Source organism: Gavialis gangeticus, unplaced genomic scaffold (genome assembly GCF_001723915.1).
Source record: "Gavialis gangeticus isolate Ggan-Ray unplaced genomic scaffold, GavGan_comp1, whole genome shotgun sequence".
In the NCBI taxonomy this organism is placed as follows: domain Eukaryota; kingdom Metazoa; phylum Chordata; order Crocodylia; family Gavialidae; genus Gavialis; species Gavialis gangeticus.
Genome location: NW_017729034.1, coordinates 44,548,651 through 44,571,863, shown reverse-complemented (window position 1 = coordinate 44,571,863; position 23,213 = coordinate 44,548,651). Strand labels below are relative to the sequence as shown.

Below are 23,213 nucleotides of genomic sequence, written 5' to 3'. Positions count from 1 at the left end.
CCACATCACTCACAGGGTAGGGACAAAAATTACACACAAACTGATATAAGTGAACAGAAACCAGTTTAAACCTGTAACACAACAGAAGTTCAATGCACATAAACTGCTTTCAAAATGGCTAAAACCAGTTTAATATAAACCTGGATGACTGTAGTACCAGACTTAACTGATTTAGTTTAAAATGGTTTATTGAACTTTTGTCCCAGATCCCCTCCAGATTCAAGTTAACCCACAGTCCCCCAGAATCAATTCAGCCTCAGGATTTTTGACTGTCTGTACTTAGCCACAATGTTTAACCAAAAACTACTTTGGTATCTCCAATATCTTCGTAATAATCAACACTCATTTAAATTATGATCTTTGCTCTTGTGTTAAACATTGTAATGCCATGTATTGTAGCAAGGTCATAAAACTTCTAAGCCGCTGAGGGCTACATGCTGTATGGGCCACAACAGGCACACTGCACAGATGCCTCCCCCTCCCATGCTGCAGTGTACACCTGCATGAGCACAGTTCTTCTCTCCTGCTATGCACACCTGCGTGAGTGCAATCACCTCCTCACTGCAATGACTCCATATTGCTACAACCCCTTAGTGCAATGCCTGCCCTGCATGTGAGGCCCCAGTTCCCCACCTCCCTTCTGCAACATGGCCCCGGACTCACCCTCACCTCCCAGCACAGCTATAGCCCCTCTCTCCCTGGGATGACAACAGAAAGCAGCAGCCAGAGGAGTCGGGGGGACCCTGGAGATTCTGGCTGCTATTGTAACCTGAGCAATAGGAGGAAAGATGGACAGGTAATAGCCTGGGAGTTTCACATTAACCCCTCACAAAACACATGTGGCCCACAGGCTTCCAGCAGGACAGCCCTGCCCCATAGGAACAGTAAATTTTAAAATGTGTAATTTTAGTCTAAAAAAGACATTGAATTAATTTTAAGTAGTTACAATGTTTAAATTTTGCCCTTGCAAAACATTGTGTCCTTGTTATTAACATTCCTCTTTATGCTGCTTTCAGGATCTGCCACCTGGCTCAGAAACAAAGTGCTTTGATGTGTTAAAAGTAGAGGAATACAGCTTGTTAGCTACTGGCAGTGCAAATGGTGGAATTACTTTGTGGGATTTTGAATCAGCTACTGTCAGATACTTGTAAGTAAAGCTATGCATGAAGCCATTTGATGTCAAATGCACTCACACAAAATGATTTACTTTATCCCACACCTGCTCCACATCTATATGAAAAATTCTAACATAAAACCAGGGATGGGTGACCTCTTTTAAAAAGTAAGATAGTAGGTCAGCCAGCCAATTTTTGATGATCTGGCATCAGGAGGACAAGCCACCTGGATGCCCCTACCTAGTAAGAGAGGTGGAGCAATAAAAAACCTTCTCATTCTGAAATAATAAGGGAAAGGAAGACCAGACCTTCTTGTCCGGGGGACATGGGAAATTGTTGAAATTCCAGACATCTCTCCTACACTCTTCCAGTGTCAGTAATGGTTTTGATTTAGTACCGATGTGAAAAAAGAGGAGATGGTTGTTACACCACTGATTCGAACACTTTTGCCAATATAGGTTTGTTAGTAGAAAATTTGTCTGTTTCAGCTGTGTGAGTGCTAATCTGGTTTCTGGCCTTTGTGAAGTTTCACAGTACTGCTAGTACCTGTTTTAGTTTCATATTTGTTTCCCCTTAGTCATCTCTTTTTTCTTTGTGATGATTGTTTTGATATTTTGACATTCACTGGGATTTTTTTTGTTTCTGTTTTGTACCCAAATTTGACAAATGTAGTTCTCTTCAAAATACTGGTACCTTCTTTCCTACTTAACTACTTCAGAAATTGGCTATTGAAAATATCACAGTTATCGCCACAGTAGCCTTCAGAAATCGAATGAATGTTTTAAAAAATAAACTACACTGCATCCTCTTGCCCACACAGATGGCAGGATACTGATCTGAGATCTCTACATAGTCATAACTGGCTACCAGACCATATCAGATCTGTTGGATTTACTGTGTTCTGTACAGATTACTTACCTATTCACTGAACAGGATGGCAAGAGATAACATGACTTTATAATCTGGTCAAAAATTCACCTGAGAGATGGGACACCTGGTTTCAGTCCCTGCCCCAGTGAATTTCTAATTCATTTTACAAGTGGAACAGCATTAGGAAGAGAGCGATTTAGACCCCTTCTCCATTCCAGAATGCCCAAACTATCCTGTAGCATCACAATTCAGACACTGTCCCAGGAAGTGGGAGTTGTGCCAGTTGTATAGAAAAGCCATTTGGATTTTGAATCTGGACTGAAATATTTTTTTTTCATCAGAAAGTGTTCAGTGAATGCTGCTTTGCCAGATAGTTTTGGGGTGATACTTTTCAGTGAATCAATTATTAAAGAAAAATTTGCCCAGTTCTACTTTGTTGTTTCTACCCAAACTTGGAAAGCTATTTAGATCAGTCCTTGGACATGGATATCTCTTCCATGCAGTGTCTCCTCACCCTCAGTCTGCTTGTTGAAAATATACTGGACTCTGCCTTGAAGGAGGACTTACGGTGATGGTTGGAGGTGTGATGGGGGACTTCATTCCTGCTCCTAAACTGGAGAAACACATTTCCTCATTGTCCTTATTGCCCATTTCTTCAGGGAAAAACAGAATCAGCTCCTCAAAAAAGTAATTTCCTGTGAAGTGCAGAGACAAGAGCCAGCCTAAGCACGCTTTAAGTAGGGGTCTTAAGAATATGTCTGCTTAGCACAATTCAGTGTAGTACAGAGACACCCAAGACTAGCTCTAAATGAACTACCTAGTGAAGTGCTTTGCCTGGCTTAATTTATCCTGCTGAGAAACATGGCCAATGTAGCCATGTTCCTTCTAGTATAGGAACTTTCTCATTCAGAGCTAGTTTGGGTATCCATGCATGGTACTGTACTAAGCCATGCAGGTGTAAATCCATAGCTTTATCCACAGTAACATTTAGCAGAGAGAGAAGACATAAGTGGCTGTGCAGTTCTGAGAGAAGAAGATCTCCCTCTTCTCTTATACCTATGTCAAACACACTTTCTCTTATATATACCTCAGTAAATGATGCAATTCAAGGAAAATGGCCAGACAGGGTAGGCTAACTACAACTGTCCTCAACTCTGAAAATTCTCACTTGGGTAGACTGTTTGCATACTGGGACCAGGGAAACGGGATGGCAAAACCCCTGCATGTGCATTAGCTACAGCCTTCCTGAAAGATGTGAACATACCACATCTCCATACTTGTGTTGCCACTTTGCATTTCACAGTGTTGAAAGAGAAATTTGGTTAAACCAGGGATGCTCAGCCACCAGCCCCCAGGCCAAATGCAGCCCCTTGGTCATCTGGCCATGGCACTCTCTACAGGTCTAAATGTGACAGCAAAGGAGCAGTGGCACTACTCCCATGGTGCCAGATGTTTGGACTTGTGGGGAGCCCTGGGCCCGGTGTGCTGGATCGGGTGCCTGATTTCAGTATGCAAGGCTAGGCAGGAGCAGTGCTGGGGCACAGGGCCTGATCCTGGCACATGCAGGCCAGGGTGGAGGCAGTGGCAGACCACCAGGACCCAATCCTAGCACATAAGATATTGGGGGAGGTGGTGCTGGGCTCCCAGGACCTAGTCCCAGCATGATGGTGTGGTGCCAGGCCACTGGGACCCAATCCCAGCATGGGAGAGAGGGGCAGGAGGGTGTGGTGCTGGGCCACTGGGACTTAATCCCAATGCATGGGGACAGGAGGATCTAAACTCAGCACCCAGAGCAGGGAGAGGGCAGTACTGGGCCACGCAGCCAGACCCAACTCACAGAGGGGCTCTATGTCACTCATCTGGCCCAAAAGGGTGAGCAGAGTTAAGCAGGTTGGAGGCAGCAGAAAATTGATGGTGGTTGTTTGGATTCATGATGAGATGCTGTCTTTCCTTTGGTACTTAACTACCATCAGCAACAGACTTAACAGTGGCAATTGTGAATTAAATTCTTGGGTCTGTGCAGAGTGCAAGAGTGCTATCTGTTCCCAACAAAAAAAAACTTAACTGCACCTCTGCTCCTCAGTCCTCTCCTATGCAGGCTCAGGGGAAGGGCAGTTACTGGGGCTGCACAGAAGGCAGGGGAAGAGGAAATGTTATAGGAAAACAAGATAATGAAGGCAGGACCTAGATGGCTGGATTGATTGCTGGGAATATTGCAATTCTTTGCTTAAGTTAACTTATTTTACATTACCTTGAATACTAACGCCTAGCATCTGATGAAGTGTGCTCTTGCCTATGAAAGCTCCTACCTCTCTGAACCAGAGAGCTGTCTGAATTAGAGAGCTCCTACCTCTCTAATGTGTCACTCTACCCTAACTCTTGCCTAACTTCTGAAGTAGGACCTTGAGGAATGAAAGATTTTTTTTCTTCTGAGATGCTCCTCCAATTTCCAAGATTTTATATCTTGTGTTCCTGGTGGAGATGCTTGCATTGGCATAGAACATACTGAACCTATGTTAAAAAGGCCTCCAATTTGAAGATGCCAATCCACTAGATAACACCCTAATTATTTACTCTATGAAATGCCCTAGAAAATGAAACATTTTATTTTTCAGAATGTCAGTGTTACAGTTTATATTTATATCAGTACAGTGAACATCAGGAAGTGGTATGCAGATTGTAATATGAGAGACAGCATGTGCAAACATCTTTATTTTCAGGTGGAGAAGTCGTCAGTGCAGTCAGACCTCTGCCCCCAAAGTATATGAAGTCACTGCTCTGCTCTTCCTTTTCCCACCTGCCTCATTTTCCAGGTAATGGAATTGACACACTAGATTACTGAAAAGCCCACTTCATTCAACCCGATATTTTTCCTCAGCTAAACTGCTGAACATCACTGTCCAACATCACTGATTTACACTGGGGTAATCTAGAGAAGAATTGGGTTGTCTTAACTGTATTTGATTAATCCAGGTAACATACAATTAGCATGGCCATTCCTCCTCACTTTCTCTCTAGGTGTTGGACTCATGTGTGTAATGTCCTTTCTTTGTCCTTTCAAAAAGCCACTGTCTTTTTCTTAATCAAGTACTGTAACTCCAAAGACTCAATTCTACTTCATAAGAGTTAGTAGTCATATCTTGTAAAATGCCAGCTTGTTCCCTCTTTCAAGTTTTCTCAGACATCCTGCCTTCTTGACTTCTGTTTCCAAGACTGCAAGCTCTGGGTGAGGGCTCTTTCATGGACAATGAAAGTACTATGCCATTAGGCCTCATTGGGTGTGTCTATGCATGCACATTTAATGCGCATTAGCCCAATTTAAGCTGCATTAAGGGCATGGGTCTACATGTGCATGCCCTTAATGCACCTTAAAAATGGCGATTTAGGGCTATTTGAGCCTAAATGTGATACCTCCATAAAGCGCATTAATGCACACTAGCGTGTGCACATAGAGATGCATGTCTAAATCACCTAATGCACATTAGGCTAATGTGCATGAAGCTTAGCTGTGTGTAAAAGCACGTGTTGACACACCCATTGAGTAGTACGGTTCCAAGTTTAATTTAAAAATTAGCCAGAAATTAGCAAAGTTAATGATCTAACATATGCAGGATAGAATATCAAAAGGTCATACTTTGATGTCTTCAGAAAGTGTGTTTCTGTGGTGTGGTTTAAATACTTATGCACTTTCAAGAACTTAAGCAATTAGATAGCTTTATATTCTTTGAATCTTTATGATGGTTTATGGTCTTATGTTGTTCCAAATCCTTAAAGCAGCTTATGCACTTGCTACACTTAAAATGTGCCATAACCACTCAATAAAGTATTAATCAGCCTTTTAACATTACAGCTTTCCAGTGACCTTTTCTCCTTTTCTTTTCAGTGGGATCCAAGTATATTCATTTAAATATCATGATCAGATTTCACATGTTGAGGTTTTGGTTTGTTTTTTTTAAATAAATGGAGTCGTCTTGATACAAATTAAACATGAGGCATGAGGTTTAGCAAAGGCATTGAATGACACATGATTTATATGTCATAAGTTGTCTATGAATATTTCTGGCCAAGCTGGAAGCTTATTACTACCATACACAAAAAATTACATTAAAAGAATTGTTGTAATGCTGTGAAGTCAAGTACTGAAACATTAAGGAATAAAGGTTGGTGGTGACACTTTAATTCTCTCTGATTGGTGCATACATTATGATAGTCTTTAGTTAAATGAAAATTATTACTTTTTCTATAGGTTTTCTGACTCCTTGACACGAATGGGAATTAATTCACTTAAGGACCAGCTACTGCACCCTTAGTTTTCTTCCTTAAAGTTCAGTTTGTGGCTCTATACCTAATTTACTGCTTACTATTCCAACCCTGCTCTAAAGATAAAATTATTGCCTTATGGATTTTTTTGTGGCATATCACTATAAAATATTAGTGCTTCACAAAAATGAATTCATTTTCATAATATCACTGTGAGACTTGGGTGAACTATTATCTTTCTTTAGATATGAGAAACCAATTTGAGATAACTTGAAGCTACGTTCTTTTTTTTGCCAAAGTGTTTAGGAATAATAAATGTTCAAAGCACATCTTCCATTGACTTTACTTGTAGCTGTGAGCATTTAGCACTTCTGTAAATCAGAGATCAAATTAGATGTCCAGAAAGTAAGAAACATACCGCTAATATCCAATCTTGAAAAACTTGCTCAAGTATTAGATAGGAGTTCTATAGAAACAACAGAGCAAAAAACCCATTTCTCCAGAGCAGTATTCAGCTGCCTAAACCATAAGATTATGAGATAATCTTTTCTCTTTCTGTAGCCTGTTGCCTAATAATACACGCCTTCTAAGGGCTTCTAATAGATGACATATGAGCCCTTTAGACAAGTCTCCTAAATTATACAACCCTAATTCAGCCCTTAAGCAGGCTCATGCTAAAACAGGAGTCTTATGAAAAAGAGAATAGGTAGTTAATACAGCTGGGCAAAACTTCAGTCGCTGATTCGATTCAGCAGAGATTCAGCCTGATTCGGTGGCTGAATCTCTGAATCTGAATTGAATCAGTTGACCATTTAATCTCTCTGAATCAAATTGGAACCCTCTGAATCAATCTGGAGAGTTTTGGAAAGATTCAATGATTTGAACATAGACACAGCTTTAAATGTTTTTTCTACATACCTCAAGGTACCAGGTGACTTGTGAATGCTGAGATGCTAGGGTGGATGGAGTGTCCCACAGGGATGTGGGGGTGGGGGAGGGGGTCCCCAGTGGACTCAGCAGCCAACCCAGAAGTGAACCAAAAGCACTTCCGGTCCACTTCTGGGTCTGCTGGGGAGGGCACTGGGGGGGTGCCTCATACCCCCCCCGGCTCAGCAATTGATGCCTCCTGGGTCTGGGGGGCACCTGGGGTCCCCCTGCGGCTGATCGATGATCTGGGTGGGCACAGGGGGGCCTCACTGTGTGCTCAGTGGTGGACCCAGAAATGGACCAGAAGTACCTCTGATCCATTCCCACCTTCACTGCTAAGCACATGGGGGGCCCCTCCACACTCTTGTGGGATGCTTCATCTGCCCCACCATTGCAGTGTTCACGAGCTGTGCCTGGTATCTGAAGGTATGTAGAAAAAAACTTTTAAAGCTTTGTCTATGGCCGAATCGCTGATTCTCCAAATCAGCATCAAATCTTCAGATTTGGATTCAGCCAAATCAAGTCGGGGACATTGATCCAAATCAATGAATTGAATCATCGTCCCTGATTCGGGCTGAATCTGAATTGAGCATGGCCCATTTCGCACACCCCTAGTAATTAAACATCAAACATCTGCTTTCTGTGACATCAAGCAGCACCATAGTAGAAGTGGCACAGACATCTGGGAATTGTGACCATTCCCTTTTAACTTGAAAATCAAGAACGAGAAAACTTATTTGCTGCACAGTCTCAGTGGGGTTCTGAAGCTTGAAAACCAGTGTAGATCCCATGACTGCTGGCTCTGCAGATCTTGCTCAGATACCTATGCCAATTTCTAAATTCTTTGCAAAACTCAGCTTAACAGATTGAGGCATTTCCTTTTATTTTTTATTCTTACTTGACATAGCTCTTATATAACTTTTGAAACTGTTAGCGGTTTCCCATATTTTATAATGTATCTTGAGCCATCTTTGTCTGGACATTTTCTTCCATGCAGGCACGCTACTCCCCAGTCCTCAATCATTTCTCTCTTTATGAGTGATATCACTGCCATACAGGGCCCTGAATACAGCCATGTGAGCCTGAAGAAGGTATGTTGCCTTGATGGTTTTTACTACATTCTGGACAAATCTCTAAATAAGAACAGGGGGGTTAGTGGCTGGCCAAAATTAATGCTGCCATTCAGAAGTCTTTCAACCTCTGTAGTATACAAACCCAGGGAAGGCACAGCTTGAAGTTTTCAAAAAGTTATTTTTGCTAGAGTCCTAAAATGGAGCCTCACAAGGATAAACTCTTCTGCTGATTTTGCAGTTGTATTGCTCTTTGATTGTATTGCTCTTTGATTAATGCAAAGAAAATAGCCGCATATCTACATTGGTTAAAACAAATAATGAGGAGTTCACATTAGTGCCCAGCTTCAATTCACTTACACCCTTAAAAATCTCCTTTAAAGGAGATATATTCTGCCTGTGTGCCCTCTCATTACTCCTACAGAAAGGAGTGAGACTTTGGAAAATATATACCTCTCACCTCATATCAACTTCTCCCAGACTTAGTTTATTCTCATAGAATTTCAGTCTACAGAACTCCTTTCCTGGGTATATCTGGTTTGTTAGTCTGCTGTGTTAGTAGTAGGTTAGTAGTATATTCTCCTGCTTTCCATTTGTTAATTTAGTTTGTTTTATTCCTTGTTTTTAGGAGAATCTGAAAAGTGAAATAACTATTAAAATAACAGAAGATACAAAAGGTAAGATAAAGCTTATAAAAGTCCCAGAGGGGATGAAAAACTGTTCCTTGTCCATTTGTGTGTTGATCAGCTCTTGTTGTGCCCAAGCTGGTGTTTAGTGGCCCTGGAAGGCAGCTGAGGCAGGTAGTGAGACTGTAGGGCTGAAATATCAGTATGTTGATAACACCATTAGGAGTCATCTTCAATAATAGAAAAAAGCAGAGGTGGGAATCAGGGCATCAGCCTCATTCATCAAGTTTTCAGGGAGGGGATGAGAGGGAGCACAAAAATTGGAGATGTGCAGCCATTGATGTCCCCATGCCCATTTGGTGCGGAATTGTCAAATTATTCTTCTGGTCATCTTAATCCCAGCTGAACAGCAAGCTGTTTTCCAGAGGACAGTTAGGACATGAGACAGATTTCTCTTTACCTTTGTGATCTAAATGGCAGTTTTCCAGCCATCTACCTGGCTGTATTTGGCCCTGCCTTTTTGCCATGGCTGTGTAAGCTTTTGTGCATAGACTGAGTATGCGAAGTAGGGTTATGCATTGGCCAAGCAAGCAAGACTGCATGTGGCCATATACCTAACTATAAGTCACAGGAAAATGATGGAGTGGGTGAGGGTACTCCCATATTTTAACCCTAATAACTGAATAGTTAAGGACCTCCCTCAGGAAGCCAAAACCTGAGCCTTTAGGTTTGGGTAGGCAAAATATGGCCCACAGGCCACATAGATTGATAGATTCTAGGGTCGGAAGGGACCTCAGTGGGACATCTAGTCCGACCCCCTGCCCCTGGCAAGCGAGAAAAGGGTCACCAAATCTGGGGTCAGGTGAACTCAGCCAGGTGCCTGTCCAGTCTCCAAAGCCTGCCAGGTGATTTGGCAGCTGCCAAACCCTGCCCACTCCCATCCTCATGCATGGGAGGGCGCCAGCCCTGGCCCCAGCCTGTGCACACAGCTTTCAAGCAGGGCTGCTGTTGCTGCCACTACTGCAGCTGCCTAGGAAAATGCTTGGTTTCCCCAGCCTCCAGTGGCTCCTTCTCCTGTCATTACTGCAGTGCTCCAGGCAGTAGGTAAGGAACTGGGGTGGGGGAAGCTGTAGTTGGGCAGGAGAATGGAGTGCAGGGCCAGGGCGAGCAGGAACACGAAGCCAAAAGAACAGGGCCCATGCCCAGCAGGGCAGCAGGAGCACGGAGCCTGGATTAGCTTAGTTCCATTGCACAGGGCTCCCCATGGCTTATGTACAGCTTCTGGAACTCGCATGCCACTGGGGGAAATCCATGCATGATGGAGCCAGGCTGGCTTAGCCTTGCTCCCTTGTTCCCAGTGGAGTCTCAGAAGCTGCATGTGGCAGCAGGAAGCAGTCCAGGCCCTTGGCTCCATCATGCAGGGCCCCATACTGTGTAGCTCTGGCCAGGTCCTGGGAGCTGCAACTGAGTCTCCGGGAGCCCTGTGTAATGGAACCACCACCTTGCTACTATTTGCATCTCCTGGAACTGGTCAAAGCTGTGTGCCTCTGGGAGACGCTCTGCCTGCATGGACCATTAGTGCCCCAAGGGCCTGCTGGTGGCAGGAGCTGTGCACCATGGGAGGAAGGGGCCAGGGCCCACACACACACCTACACCCCACCATACCCATACCCATACACACACCTCACACCCCCTCACAAACCCCACAGCCTTCCCCCCACACACACCCCACATCCCCCCACAAATCCAACACCCCACATACACCCCTACAAACTTCACACCCACAGCCTCCCCCACACTCTGTCCACAGCCTCCTCCACCCCCTATACCCCCACCCCCATAAACACACACACCCATCCACAAACCCCACACCCATCCACACATGCCCCCACTCCCCCACCACACACATTCACCCACACACACTTCCCCCACAAACCTCATACCCCCCATACACCCCACCAGACACACATACACACCCCAACTATAGCTCACACCCCCACACACTCCACATACCCCCCCACACAATATACAAAGTAAGACTTCATTTTGAGCTATTATGCAATCACCTCTTTATACACTACACAAACACATGCAAATCAGGAAAAATATTTTTTGAGATAAAATTAAAATAGTTATAGTAGATGTTTGATTTTTAGTATATGATTTGGTTTTTCTCCGGTTCCAAGATGCCCTCCCCCCGCCCCCCAGTACTTCCTGGAGCAAGGGAGGGACATCTGGTGACAAAGGTCAGGGGTTAGGGGGCAGAACTTCTGGTTCCAAGATGTCAACAAGGGGACAGGGCACCTGTCAAGGGGTGAGGCTACCCTTGCGGCCTTTGACAGCTCACGAAAAATCTTTAAGTGGCCCTTCAGCTGAAATAATTGCCCACCCCTGCTTTAGGCCCTCCTCGCTTTTTCAGGCTCAGCCCCATGCATTTAATTGCCACTGGATAAAATGGATAGAGAGCAGTGCTATCAAGAAGTTTCTATGCCAGTGGGGCTGGGACCCAGAACCTGTTCCCTACCAGGCCAGCATCCTTTGGACCAAGCCCCATACTCTGTCTTGTATTTTTTTCCTCCTGATTCTACACACCATATTCTCTGGGTTGCCCAGGGGGCCAGCTTCAAAAGGAGCACAGGATAGTGCCATGGAGTTAGAACACAATGCCGGGAAATCAGAGATAAAAGTTCAATCTCCCTCAGGGTAAGATGGACCTAGAACCTGGGTCTCTGGCTTCATGAGTAAGTGTCCCAACTACTCATTTATTGGGGCTAAAATATGGAAGGGCTCTATTCTTCCTCCAGAGTCTGACACCTGGTAGTCATGGGTTTCTGACCAGCTGCTTTCCCTTGATTTAGATGCAGGTATATATCCAGAATGAGCATGTATATTCACCCAGCCAGTAAGTAGCCTTCTGCATATGCTCAGTCTAGGCACATACACATATGTACTTATACTGCAGGGCAAATGGAATTGCTACCTGTGCATAAGTGCCAAAGCATACAAAGGGGAGCAAGCTTCTTCGGGTAGATGTGATATTAAGAAGTGAAGTTTGTAGGCTCATCTATAAAAGGTGTTTTGTAAGTTCCCTTTTAGGATTAGAACTGAGAGATCGGAGAGGGAGTGCTTGTCTTGTGAGAAGTGTGCCACAGGTAATTGGATATTTTTGTCTTTGATGGATTTTCGGTGTGGGTTCATTCTGGTGCGCAGTTGTTACTCCTACTTGTTTTCCATTGGGGCATTTGGTACACTGGATGAGATATATTACATTTCTGGAGGTGTAGGTGTAAGATCCAGCAATGGTGATGGTTCTGTTGTGGGGTGTGGTTATTGTGGGAGTGGTGCAGATGTGTTGGCAGGTTTTGAATTTCTTGTCCTGGCATGGTCTGGATCCATTAGGTGTGGTTTGGGTCATAGGGACTTTCCTTCTAGTGATTTAGCTTCTTTCATTCCATGGAGATCTCAAAACAGCAGAGACTCCCTTTGCCTGAGGAAGGGTGTTTGTGCTTGAAAGCTTGCAAAGAACTTTTTGCAACTACTCAGTTGGCCTAATAAAAGATATCACATCTACCCGAAGAAGCCTGCCTATGTCCTTAGACCAACACAGCTACAAGCAAAAACCAAAGCATACAGAAGAACAGTGGGTAAAATACAGACAGCCAATGCCTTAAGTAGTAGGGAAACAAGCTTTGCACAGGGGCTTTTTGTGTGAGAAAGAGAACCAGCATCCTTGACAGCTGGTCAAAAGGTAGTGTGGCTGCTCTGAAAGAAAGCTCAATGTTTGTAACTTGGTTGTGGTGAAAGTCACATGCTAGCACCAGTCACGGAACTAAGAACATCAATTTCACTGAGCAGCTGCAGGAATCTCCCAGGGTCCCCAGCTGCTGCCTGGTATTTCAGGGATCCAGGAAAACCCTGCCTTGGTTTTTGGTAAAAGTTCGTTGAACCAAGATATATCCAATGAATTATTTTATGAATTATTTTTATTTTGTATATAGAGTAGTATATATGCTGGAGGGTAGGGCTAGGATTCAGAGATACCTCAACAAATTGGAAAATCAGACCAAAAGAAATCTCATGAGGTTCAAATAAGGACAAGTGCAAAGCCCTGCACTTCGGATGGAACAGTACCATGTACTGGTAGAGGCTGGGAACTGATTGGCTAACCCGCAGCTGTGCAGAAAAGGACCTGGGGCTTACAGTGGACAATAAGCTGAATATGATCCAACATCGTGTTCTTGTTGCAATGAAGGCTCACAACATCCTGGGCTGCATTGGTAGGAGTGTTCCAAGCAGATCGAGGGAAGTGATTCTTCCCCTCTGTTCAGCACTGGTGAGGCCACATCTGGAGTACTGTGTCCAGTTTGTGCCCTGTACTACAGAAAGGAAGTAGACAAATTGGAGAGGGTTCAGTGGGGAGGGGATTGAAAGTGGTGAGGGGGCTGGGGCACATAACATCTGAGGAGAAGCTGAGGGAACTGGGCTTATTTCAGCTGGAAAAGAGAAGACTGAGAGGGGATTTAATAGCAGCCTTCAACTACCTGAAGCAGGATTCAAAAGAGGATGGAGCTAGACTGTTCTCAGTGGTGATAGAAGATAGAACAAGGAACAATGGTCTCAAGTTGCAGCAAGGGACGTTTAGGTTAGAAATCCATCAATGATAGATGTGGAATCTTCATTACTGGAGATTTTTAAGACCCAGCTAGACAAAGCCTTGTCTGGGATGATAAAGCTGGTGAGGGTCCTGCTTTGAGCAGAGGGTTGGACTAGATGAATTTCTGAGGTCTCTTCCAACTGTAATTTTCTATGAGTCTATGATTCTATGTGTGTTTTCAAGACATACTATAAAAACTAAGGTAATAATGTAGTATGACTGATTATGTCAATTTATGTTCTAAAGGAGAAGTGGAAGAGACAGTCAAGTCTAAGAGCGTGAGCTTCTTTGATGCCAAAGGAGAAGCACCTGGAATATCCAAAAGCTTATCAGGATATAAACATTTACCAATATTGGCTTCTGCTCATGAAAATGGAAACATCTTTCTGTGGAATATTAAGGTAATATATTTGATGGTCTGTGGGATGGGACTAAGGTGAAGGAGGAGGAAAATGCTACCTATCTTTGACAATATACTTTCAACTAAGACTAGGAGGGATTTTTTCCCACTTTAACGTCTCTTTATTTTAAGAAGCACAAATCGGTCCTGATTTAACATCTGTAGCAAGGGAAAGTTTAAGTAGAATCATGCCTTAGGGCCCTGTCACAGGTTCACTTGCAGCATTTGCAAATCACTGGAATATAGTGACCATATTTAAGTTAGTACATGTTAAGAGATAACCCTTCCCTGAAATGGTTCTTATCATGTATGGAAGTATTTGATTGTGTGTCTGCTCCCATTTTAAATGTACTTAATGTTAAGTTAAACTTAGTGTGGTACACTGGATGAGAGTGATTGTAACCAAGTGTTAAGATAAATAGGTTGCTAGAAGGCCATTGTTTTCAAAGACCTTCTTTGTCTTTTAAGACTAAGTAATGAGCAAGGCAGAGCCTACTGGCCCCAAATTCAAGAGGGAATCTGTTACGTTACACTCTTTCCAAAATAATTCGAAAATAATGGACTGTGCACATGTGTAAATGAAGAGTATTGGATATGATTTAAAGTTGCACCATTCAGGTGGCATCAGTAGGGTTACAAGTCAGGGCAGGCTTAAATTAAAGCCCTTAGCCATATCCAGACATGCAGGCACATGCGGTTTGTTGCACTGCAAGCCTCTTTGCAGTGCCACAAACTATATGCCCATAATGTTAAAACGTATCCTGCACTGTAAATTTGCAGTGTGGGAGCAAATTTTGCTACTGGGAAATCCCAGAAGCAAAAAAAGCAATGTGGAAAAAGCAGCACACACTAGAGGGGCATGTGCTGGTAGACACAGAGGCTTGGTCCTCCAGGGAGATGCTCTGGCTGCGTGCCAGAGCATCTCCACTCCTTTAATTGTCCCTCAGCTCCTCAAGCATGCTAGGAGCTGGGAGAAGTGGGGAAAGGGCAGTTTCCCCAAAGCAGGGCAGTTTGCCCCACACTGAAGTGCACGTGCAAGGTTGTGCACTGCAGCAAAAAGCAGTGGCACAAATTTGTGCCACTACTATTTCTATGGCTGCAAGCACACACCCCTGCATGTGGGGATATGCTTCATATGGCTCTATCAGTGCCTTAGACCTCCAGATGTGGAGCAGGGCTCCATTACACTGGAGATAGTCCCTGCCACAGATAGCTTACCATATAAATACAGGACAAGAGGCAAGGCATGTTACTGACTCCTGGAAAGCAAGGAAACAATGAGGCAATACTGGTCAGAATGATAAACAGTAATGGCATATCAGCACCTTCTATTTGCAAAGGATAATATGATAGCTTTGTAGATGTTCATGGGTAGTTTCTCCCAAGCATTAAGGGCAGCATGGGATAAAGCACAAGAGGGCTTCTTTGAAACTTAACAAATGGGCAAAGGAGCCATCAGCACCTTTTAAAAAGAGTAACATCTCAATATGGAATGAGACAACAGTTGGGTGGGAATGGACTGTGACAAGCCTCAAAAGTGGAGACAAGAAGCTTATGATGAATGCAGTAAGATGGAAGATGAGCTCATAGAGAACTGCAAAGAGTCATGATATGGGCTCAGAAAATGATCTCTGCAGCAGCATTCTGAATGGATATGAATAGGCAAGACTGCATTTATCAAGGCCAGGGAAGAGGATAGTAGACATCATCTATTTATTTGGTTTTCTGCTGCTTTGATTCTTCATGAATAGCACATACAGGAAAGATTGCATTTGTTTTATTTGTTTTAGGGAGATCTGCTGAGAGAAGTTTTGCCCTTCACAAAATACTCTGCCACTCCTTTGACAGCCTTGTGCACAGACCTCTCTGTGAGAATGCTTTTGGCTGGCAGCAAGGGTAAGCATTTCAGTCACCATCATGACAATCTGTAGGGATTGAAAGTGTTATATTTTAAAAACATACTGGGAATATGAAAATGAAGAGCCAAAGCCTGCCATTGTTTCTTTAAGCAAAACTCCTATTAAAATAATTGTAAAAAGAGTTTTCTGGAGGAAAAGGATGCAGATTAAGGCCTAAAGTGAATATAGTATCTACTACAAGACTGCTTGCGTACAATAGTAGTAGGAAAAAATACTTTTGTTTACACAAAGAGCTATTATTTACTTTCCATTCAAAATGACTCATTCTATGAATGGAAAAAATTCTCTGTAAGAACAAGCAAAACTCATGCATCATGTATAATAGCCTCCAGCAAGTGGCTACATATATGGAAAACATTCATGAATATGGACATATAGGCTACATTCAGATGAGCACAGATGTGCAGTATGTGGCACCACAAACATATCTGCAGCGCCCCATACTGCACATTTAGATGTTCTCCATTCTGCAAGGGAATCAGAGAAAGGTCTGCTAGCAGAGGCATTAACAATGTTTTTCCTTTCATATCACTGTGTATCTATCAAGCCATTATACTATATGGTTGCGTTCAGATGAGCGTAGATGTTTGATTCCCTGGGGACAAGTTTTTTGGTTCCCTGGGGACAAGTTTTGTTCATTGGGAATATCCAGGGATCAAAAAACCCACAGAAGAAAAAGCGGCGGAGTGCATGCACAGGCAGCAGGTGCCACTCAAAGGCAGAGCTGGGCTGCCTGGGGCCATGCTCCGACTGCTAGCCAGGCTCTCTGTGGCAGAATCACCACTGCTGCAGCCCCAGGATGCCCCCAGGACCCTAAGTAAGGCTGTTGGGGCCAGCACAGTGATGGTCGTAGCCTCCGCTACCCCTACCCCGGGGTAACTTGCCATGTGCCAAAGCGTGCATGGCACAGGCATTCCCTGGGGACAAGTAGCAGGAGCACGAGTTGCAAGTGTCTTCTTATCTGATGTTTATCCAAACCTTGCACTTCTTCAGACATGGTGTGAAAATTTTTTCTCTCGATCTCTCTTTTGAGATTTTTGGTTCGTGATGCAGATCCCATGAAAGCACTCATTCTTCTCGGATTTCTCTGCTCTGGTGCTGAGCAGAATCTAGAGAAATATTTTCTCCCAGGCATTTCAAAACCTTACAGTGGCTTGGGATTGATGCTAAAAATAAAGAATCATTCAAGGAAAATAATGTTTTCTTTACTCAAATTAATTTAAATGCTTCAGGTATTCCCTAGTGTACATTGAACAATGCAGATTTTTAATAGCTCTGCCTTACTGCCATTCTGGTATACATGTGTTTGCATGTCACTGGCCACATTTGCTCACGGTGCCTTTTGTACGCTCTTCCCTTCTTTCTGCTGCCGTCACCCACTGCTAGACCACCTAGCTTGCTTTTGCAAACCTGCTTCCTAGTATCATCTTCTCCTTACTTGGGGTTATTCACTTTTCTCTACACCCAAGCCCACAACTCTTGAGAGTAGGTTGCCCAAGAGTGACTACTCAAAGGCCACCTACCTTCTAGTGGAAAAGAGTGCAGGTTATAAAGAGGAGATCAGGGTGTTAATGAAAGAGAAGGAACTATAAAGCAAGAACTGGAGTAGGGGACAATTTTGCTTATTAATCCAACTTTGTGCATTATACCAGAAACTAAGAATAGTTTCATCCCTATGAAACTTGCATGTTTGGCTTATAGTAATTTTCCTGAGTGGGTGGCTCACTTTTAACAATGTTTTAAAAAAAATCTTATATGGTTTTAACAATTTAAATCTATATAATTCAAGAATGATTCTTAATAAATAGGGTATGGACCTGCCTGCATTCCCTGTTAATATGCAGTCTAACATTTTCTCCTGTATATTTGCAAGTGAAATTGATATTACTCTAAAAGCTAATTTTCATTGCTCATAACTTTAACTTCCTTCTGAAGTTTTGAACTTATTAAAGGTATATGGTTGCCCCTTCCAGTAGGTTAATAGCAATAAAGAACTTTTTTTTAATGTATTTTTTTATTTTTTTATATATATATATATAGAAGGACATATTATGTGCTGGGATATTGGCTCATTTCTCGAAGATCCAGAAGACAGTAGCAAGGTAAGAAATGAACTTGTGACTTTTATGAAGAAAAATTTATTATTCAGTGCAAGAGGATGAGAAATATAAGATGAGAGGAGGGCCACTTGCATGGTCAAGGGGCAGTAGGACAGGCCCTACAAAGAGAGGCTAAAGGGCCTGAACCTATTCAACCTCCACAAGAGAAGGCTGAGAGGGGATCTGGTGGCTGTTTACAAATTCACCAGGAGGGACCAGTGAGAATTGGAGGAGGCTCTGTTCCCCCGGGCACCACTGAGGTTTACTAGGAATAACGGCTACAAATTGTAAGAGAGAAAGTTCAGGATGGACATCAGGAGACATTACTTCACAGTTAGGGCTGCCAGGCTCTGGAATGGGCTCCCAAGTGAGGTGGTGCTCTCTCCTGCCTTGGGGGTCTTCAAGAGGAGGCTGGACAGATATTTGGCTGGGGTGATATGACCCCAGCACCCATTCCTGCCCGAGGCAGGGGTTGGACCTGATGATCTGTTTAGCTCCCTTCCGACCCTAAGCACTATGACACTATAAATTTACGTTTCAATTTACTTGAGAGCAGTTCAGTCTGGTTTCTTCATGTGCACTAAAAATAAGTCAGTACTTTTGGCCTGAACAATCTATTACTTACTAGAAAAACAAGAGTAAATTATCTTTTGCTCAATTCCATTGTGGTCAGCAGAATTTATTACAGATAAATTTATCCCCAATAGTCATGCAATGTTTCAACTGTACACTATCTTCAGCATGTTTTATAGGATTATTATAAACACACTTCTTTGGAACCTGCAGACTGCCTCATTGAGGCTGAAGCTAAAAATGGACAGAGATTCATGAAAAAGAGGCCATTGTGACAATAACAGTAGTGGCGTATATAACAGACTGACCCATGGTCAATCGTGTTTGTTTTTTTGTTTTTTCTCTCCAGCAAGTAAAGCAGCAACTTTTCTGGAGAGCTCATTCTACCAAAGTAGTCAGCTTATTCTACGAAAAGGAGAAAAAAGTGGTGGTAACAGCCTCTGTGGATGGTTCTGTCAGGTATAGATATGACTGATGCTTATTAATCATAGACTCATAGAATCATAAAAATAAGGGTTGGAAAGGACCTCAGGAGGTCATCTAGTCCAACCGCTGCTCAAAGCAGGACCATTTCCAACTAGATCAGCCCAGCCAAGGCTTTGTTTAGCCAGGTCTTAAAAACCTCCAGGGAGGGAGATTCCACAACCATATTAATGGTTCCCTGCTAGCCAGGGCATGTGCTGAAGTCCTGGTTGCATGTTTAAACACTGCACATGTAGATGCCCCCATTGCCACCTTAGCTGAAAGCTAAAACAGTAAGCTTTAGTAAGCTTTAGGAGGAAGACCTATCCACTTTGCGTTAACTGTTTTTTAGTGACGTGAACAGAGTGGAACAGGATCACACCCAAGTGCCTAAGTCCACTATATAGAAGCAAGTTGTGGAATTTCCCACACTGGAGATTTTCAAGAAGAAGCTAGATGGTTATCTGTCTAGGATGGGTTAGGAGCAACGAGTTCTGCATTTGTGCAGATTTTGGACTGAATACCTCCCAATCTTATGATTCTATAACTTCTAATCTGCTATACAAGTTTAACATAGTAAAGTAAATTTCAAGGCTTTGTTTTAAACAAATCAACAAAATTGAGGAAATTCAATGTCTGTAAGGTAGAAACATCTTGCTATGGAATAACTAGTTTGTAGTCTTATCTCTTCATGCCCAGATTTTCAATGGGTTAGATTTCTGATAGATTTAACCTTAACTCTGCATTGCTTATATCTTCAATTATTTCTTTAATGATTACAACATTCTTCCAAGGTATGTTTGGCCTTAAGCCAGTCTCAAACTTCTCTCCATTGTTCCTGTCTTCAATAGCATACTACACTGCAGACTTATATACAATTATTTAATGCTGTTCTAAAAACATTTTTTTCACATTCTTTCAGTTTCTAAATGTATCTACTTTTCCCCCTCTTCCCTTCTGTCTTTTCCCCACAACCTTTCCAGGCTCTGGCATGCAACCAATGGACACTATTTTGGTTATTTGGGACAGCCCAGGGAGTTTGAATTATCAGAACCCAGTGATTTGATTTTGCCCTGTGATATTAATGAATTTCCTACCATAATAAAAGAAAGCAATAAATACATGGAAATGAAGCAGAACTTTGAATATCCTCTAGTACTGGACATGGAAAAGTAAGATCATATATCTATAGATACCTCTTTCTCTATATATATATTTACATATGATTTGGGAGTAATGATTAGCACATAAACTGAGCACCTTTCATCTCAGGATATATACTTTTGCAAAGACTACCCTACAACATTTTGTATGTAATACCATCATCTTAGGAAATAGTAAATTTAGGAACAGTGATTAAGTAATTTACCAAGGGTTTATATGAAGTCAAAGGCAGAGCCAGGACTAGAGACTAGACTCTAAGAATTCTGAATACCCAATAATCATGTCAGAGCACTGGATTTAATGACACTGAGGAGGCTGGGAATCTGTTTCTATCTCAGCCCTGAAAGATAAGATTCCTAATCAGAATGTATTGGAGCATGTGTATAGGCACCCTCATCCCCCAAACACTGTACTTCTGTCATGTTTAAGAGCACCATAATTTTATAGTGCTGTAAAAAGAGCTCTAAATTACAGCACTGTAAAATGTGCACGGACCGCTTCTGTATACACTGTAGAGCCTACTAAGCTTAAAGGGGGAAGGGAGCCTGATATAAGGCTGCTTCTGCCATATTGGATATACATTTTAAGGACATGTCTGATACCAGTAAAGAAGGAATTACTCCTGTAATTGTAAAATAGTATAATGTTAAAACAAACTGGAAGCAGCACAGACTGCAGAGCCCACTGGTCATGGCTTTAATCAGCAACCAACACTAAGAAAAGATAGCCATATGCTGTGCTATCTAAGATTAAAGAGTGATCATCTGATAGTGACAATTTGTAAAATACATTGTAGTAATTTGCTTTTTCTGACTATCTGTGGTGTTTTTATTATTTTTATAATTGCTATTCTTCAGTGATTATGCTAATATTCAAAACAGTTTCAAACAATTAATTCAAATAAAGGTGTTGATGCAAGGAAGAGATGTTCTTCATATGCTCTTGCACATAAAAAGGATCCAGACATGGCTGATATGAGCGGATATATGGATTTGAAATGAATGTCTGGGCCAGATTCCCATACGACATAAATAGCTGTGGCCCCACTGATGTGATTAATAGTTCCAGGGTATAGCATTCTGTGAAAAAAAATCTCTTCCCAGTAGGATGTAAATCCTTGGTCTAAATTTTCATAGCTGCACTGATTATAGATGGAGCTATATTGGTTTATGACAATGGATGTTCTAGTCCTTGATCTATTCTTTTTTGTGAACTGAGCTCACCTTGAAGAGTCATTACAATGCAATAAATTAGGGCTCACTTTTGGTAGCTGCTGTTCCATAGATAGATAGATAGATGGATAGATAGATTACATTAAGTATTTGATAAAAATCATGACATATTATTTCATTAACATTTTAATCAATCTAGCTACTGGCTTGCCATCTTCAAGGGTGTAAGTAGTTTATATTATACTAGTTGAACCCACACTTCTCTGCAGAAGACTAATTTGATTTTTTGATTTTTTATAACCTTTGGTCATAATCATCATCATTGTCACTTTATGATTTATGCATCATTGCCTGTTCGAACTTCAAAAGTGGGGTGTGACTTTGGCCAGCGCTGCACATCACAGTGAGGGGTGCAGCCTCCACACAGCTGCCTCTGTTACCCGTGCTCCTTACCACTCATGCGCAGTCCCTGAACTCACACCACAGGGAGGGAAGCCCCATGTGCTGGAGCCAGGTGCCTTCCCTGCCAGGGCTGTGCAGAACCAGAAAAAAACTTCAGGATCTGGAACTAACTGCCTTCCGTCCTGTGCAGCACAACCCCTGCAGGGAAGGCAGACAGCTCCACAGCCTGAGGCTTCTCTCATATACTGGGCAGCCCTGGCAGAAAAGGCACCTGACTCCAGCATGTGGGGCTTCCTTCCCTGCTGCGCCAGTGCAGGGAATGCACGAGTGGCAGGGAGCGCCAATGATACAGGCAGCCATGCAGAGGCTGTGCCCCTTACTGTGATGTGCAGCACTGGCCAGAGCTGCACCCCACTGGGCATCTACGCCCTGAGCACCCCTCTGCTGCTGCACCACACCCCCACCACCTCCCTCACACCCACACCCTGTCCCCACCACCCCCCACATATACACAAACCCCCAACATACCCTATGCTCCCCACACACAACCACATCCCCTCACAACCCCCCCACACATCCTACCACATACCCACACCCCCCATACTCCACCATACATATCCACCATACACGCACACATCACATACACCACACACACATACCACACACACACAAATACCACGCACACACCACATACCCCCACACACCCATACACTACACATACACACCACACCGCACACACCACGCATACCACCCACACACCCATACCACACACCCCCATACTACACATACCACACACCCCCCATGAATACCACACACACATACCATGCACACACCACATACACTCTTGAACAGGACAAGCCAGTAGCTAGATTGATTCAAATTTTAATGAAATAACATGTCATGATTTTTATAAAATATTTAATATAATCTATAGGCTGTGGAGATTTGGAAATTCAGATAACTGTATTTGCAAGCTACTTAACTGTGTGATATTGCATGTTGTCATCTACTTGGAGTGTCAATTTTGTGTCGTCCCATTCTCTTGTGCATAGATGGAAATCACTGACCAGATCATCACTAATTGTAAAAAAGCCTAAACCTGCTGAAGTGGATCGGGATTTCAAGTTTTTCAAAGCCCTAGCTTCTCCTAAGGTAGTTAGGATTGCAATTCATTTGTATCTGTTTCGTGCAATGTACTAATTGATCTTTACATTTACCAAATAGCCAAGGGACAATGTAGAGAGCTTGTTCTGTGACAGAACATAATTCTTTTGATGCAAAGAACAGACACAAACAAACTTTGCTAAACAGTGATTCATGCAAAACTCCTGGGTTTCAGTTCTAATGGTGTCACATTCCCAAATTTCAGCTCAGAAGGCAATTTCAATTGACTGTCCTTAACTTGCATTGACACCATAGAAAACTCAAAATTTCACCTGGGTCCACTATTAACCCTAAGTATCCCAGGGTTACTTGGAAGGTGGACAAGAACAATGGGAA

At 42.8% G+C, this 23,213-nt stretch overlaps 1 protein-coding gene across 1 annotated transcript in view; it reads left to right on the top strand.

The window, feature by feature from the left end:
- The window catches only part of WDR64 (WD repeat domain 64), a 194,655-nt gene that overhangs the window by 162,069 nt on the left and 9,373 nt on the right, over positions 1 to 23,213 (top strand). Inside the window, exons 16-25 of the mRNA XM_019526719.1 lie at positions 1,017 to 1,147; positions 4,706 to 4,798; positions 8,170 to 8,263; positions 8,871 to 8,919; positions 13,769 to 13,923; positions 15,713 to 15,818; positions 17,882 to 17,943; positions 18,863 to 18,972; positions 19,959 to 20,147; positions 22,766 to 22,865. Coding sequence (XP_019382264.1) covers positions 1,017 to 1,147; positions 4,706 to 4,798; positions 8,170 to 8,263; positions 8,871 to 8,919; positions 13,769 to 13,923; positions 15,713 to 15,818; positions 17,882 to 17,943; positions 18,863 to 18,972; positions 19,959 to 20,147; positions 22,766 to 22,865 — 1,089 coding nt within the window. The remainder of the gene's footprint in view (positions 1 to 1,016; positions 1,148 to 4,705; positions 4,799 to 8,169; positions 8,264 to 8,870; positions 8,920 to 13,768; positions 13,924 to 15,712; positions 15,819 to 17,881; positions 17,944 to 18,862; positions 18,973 to 19,958; positions 20,148 to 22,765; positions 22,866 to 23,213) is intronic.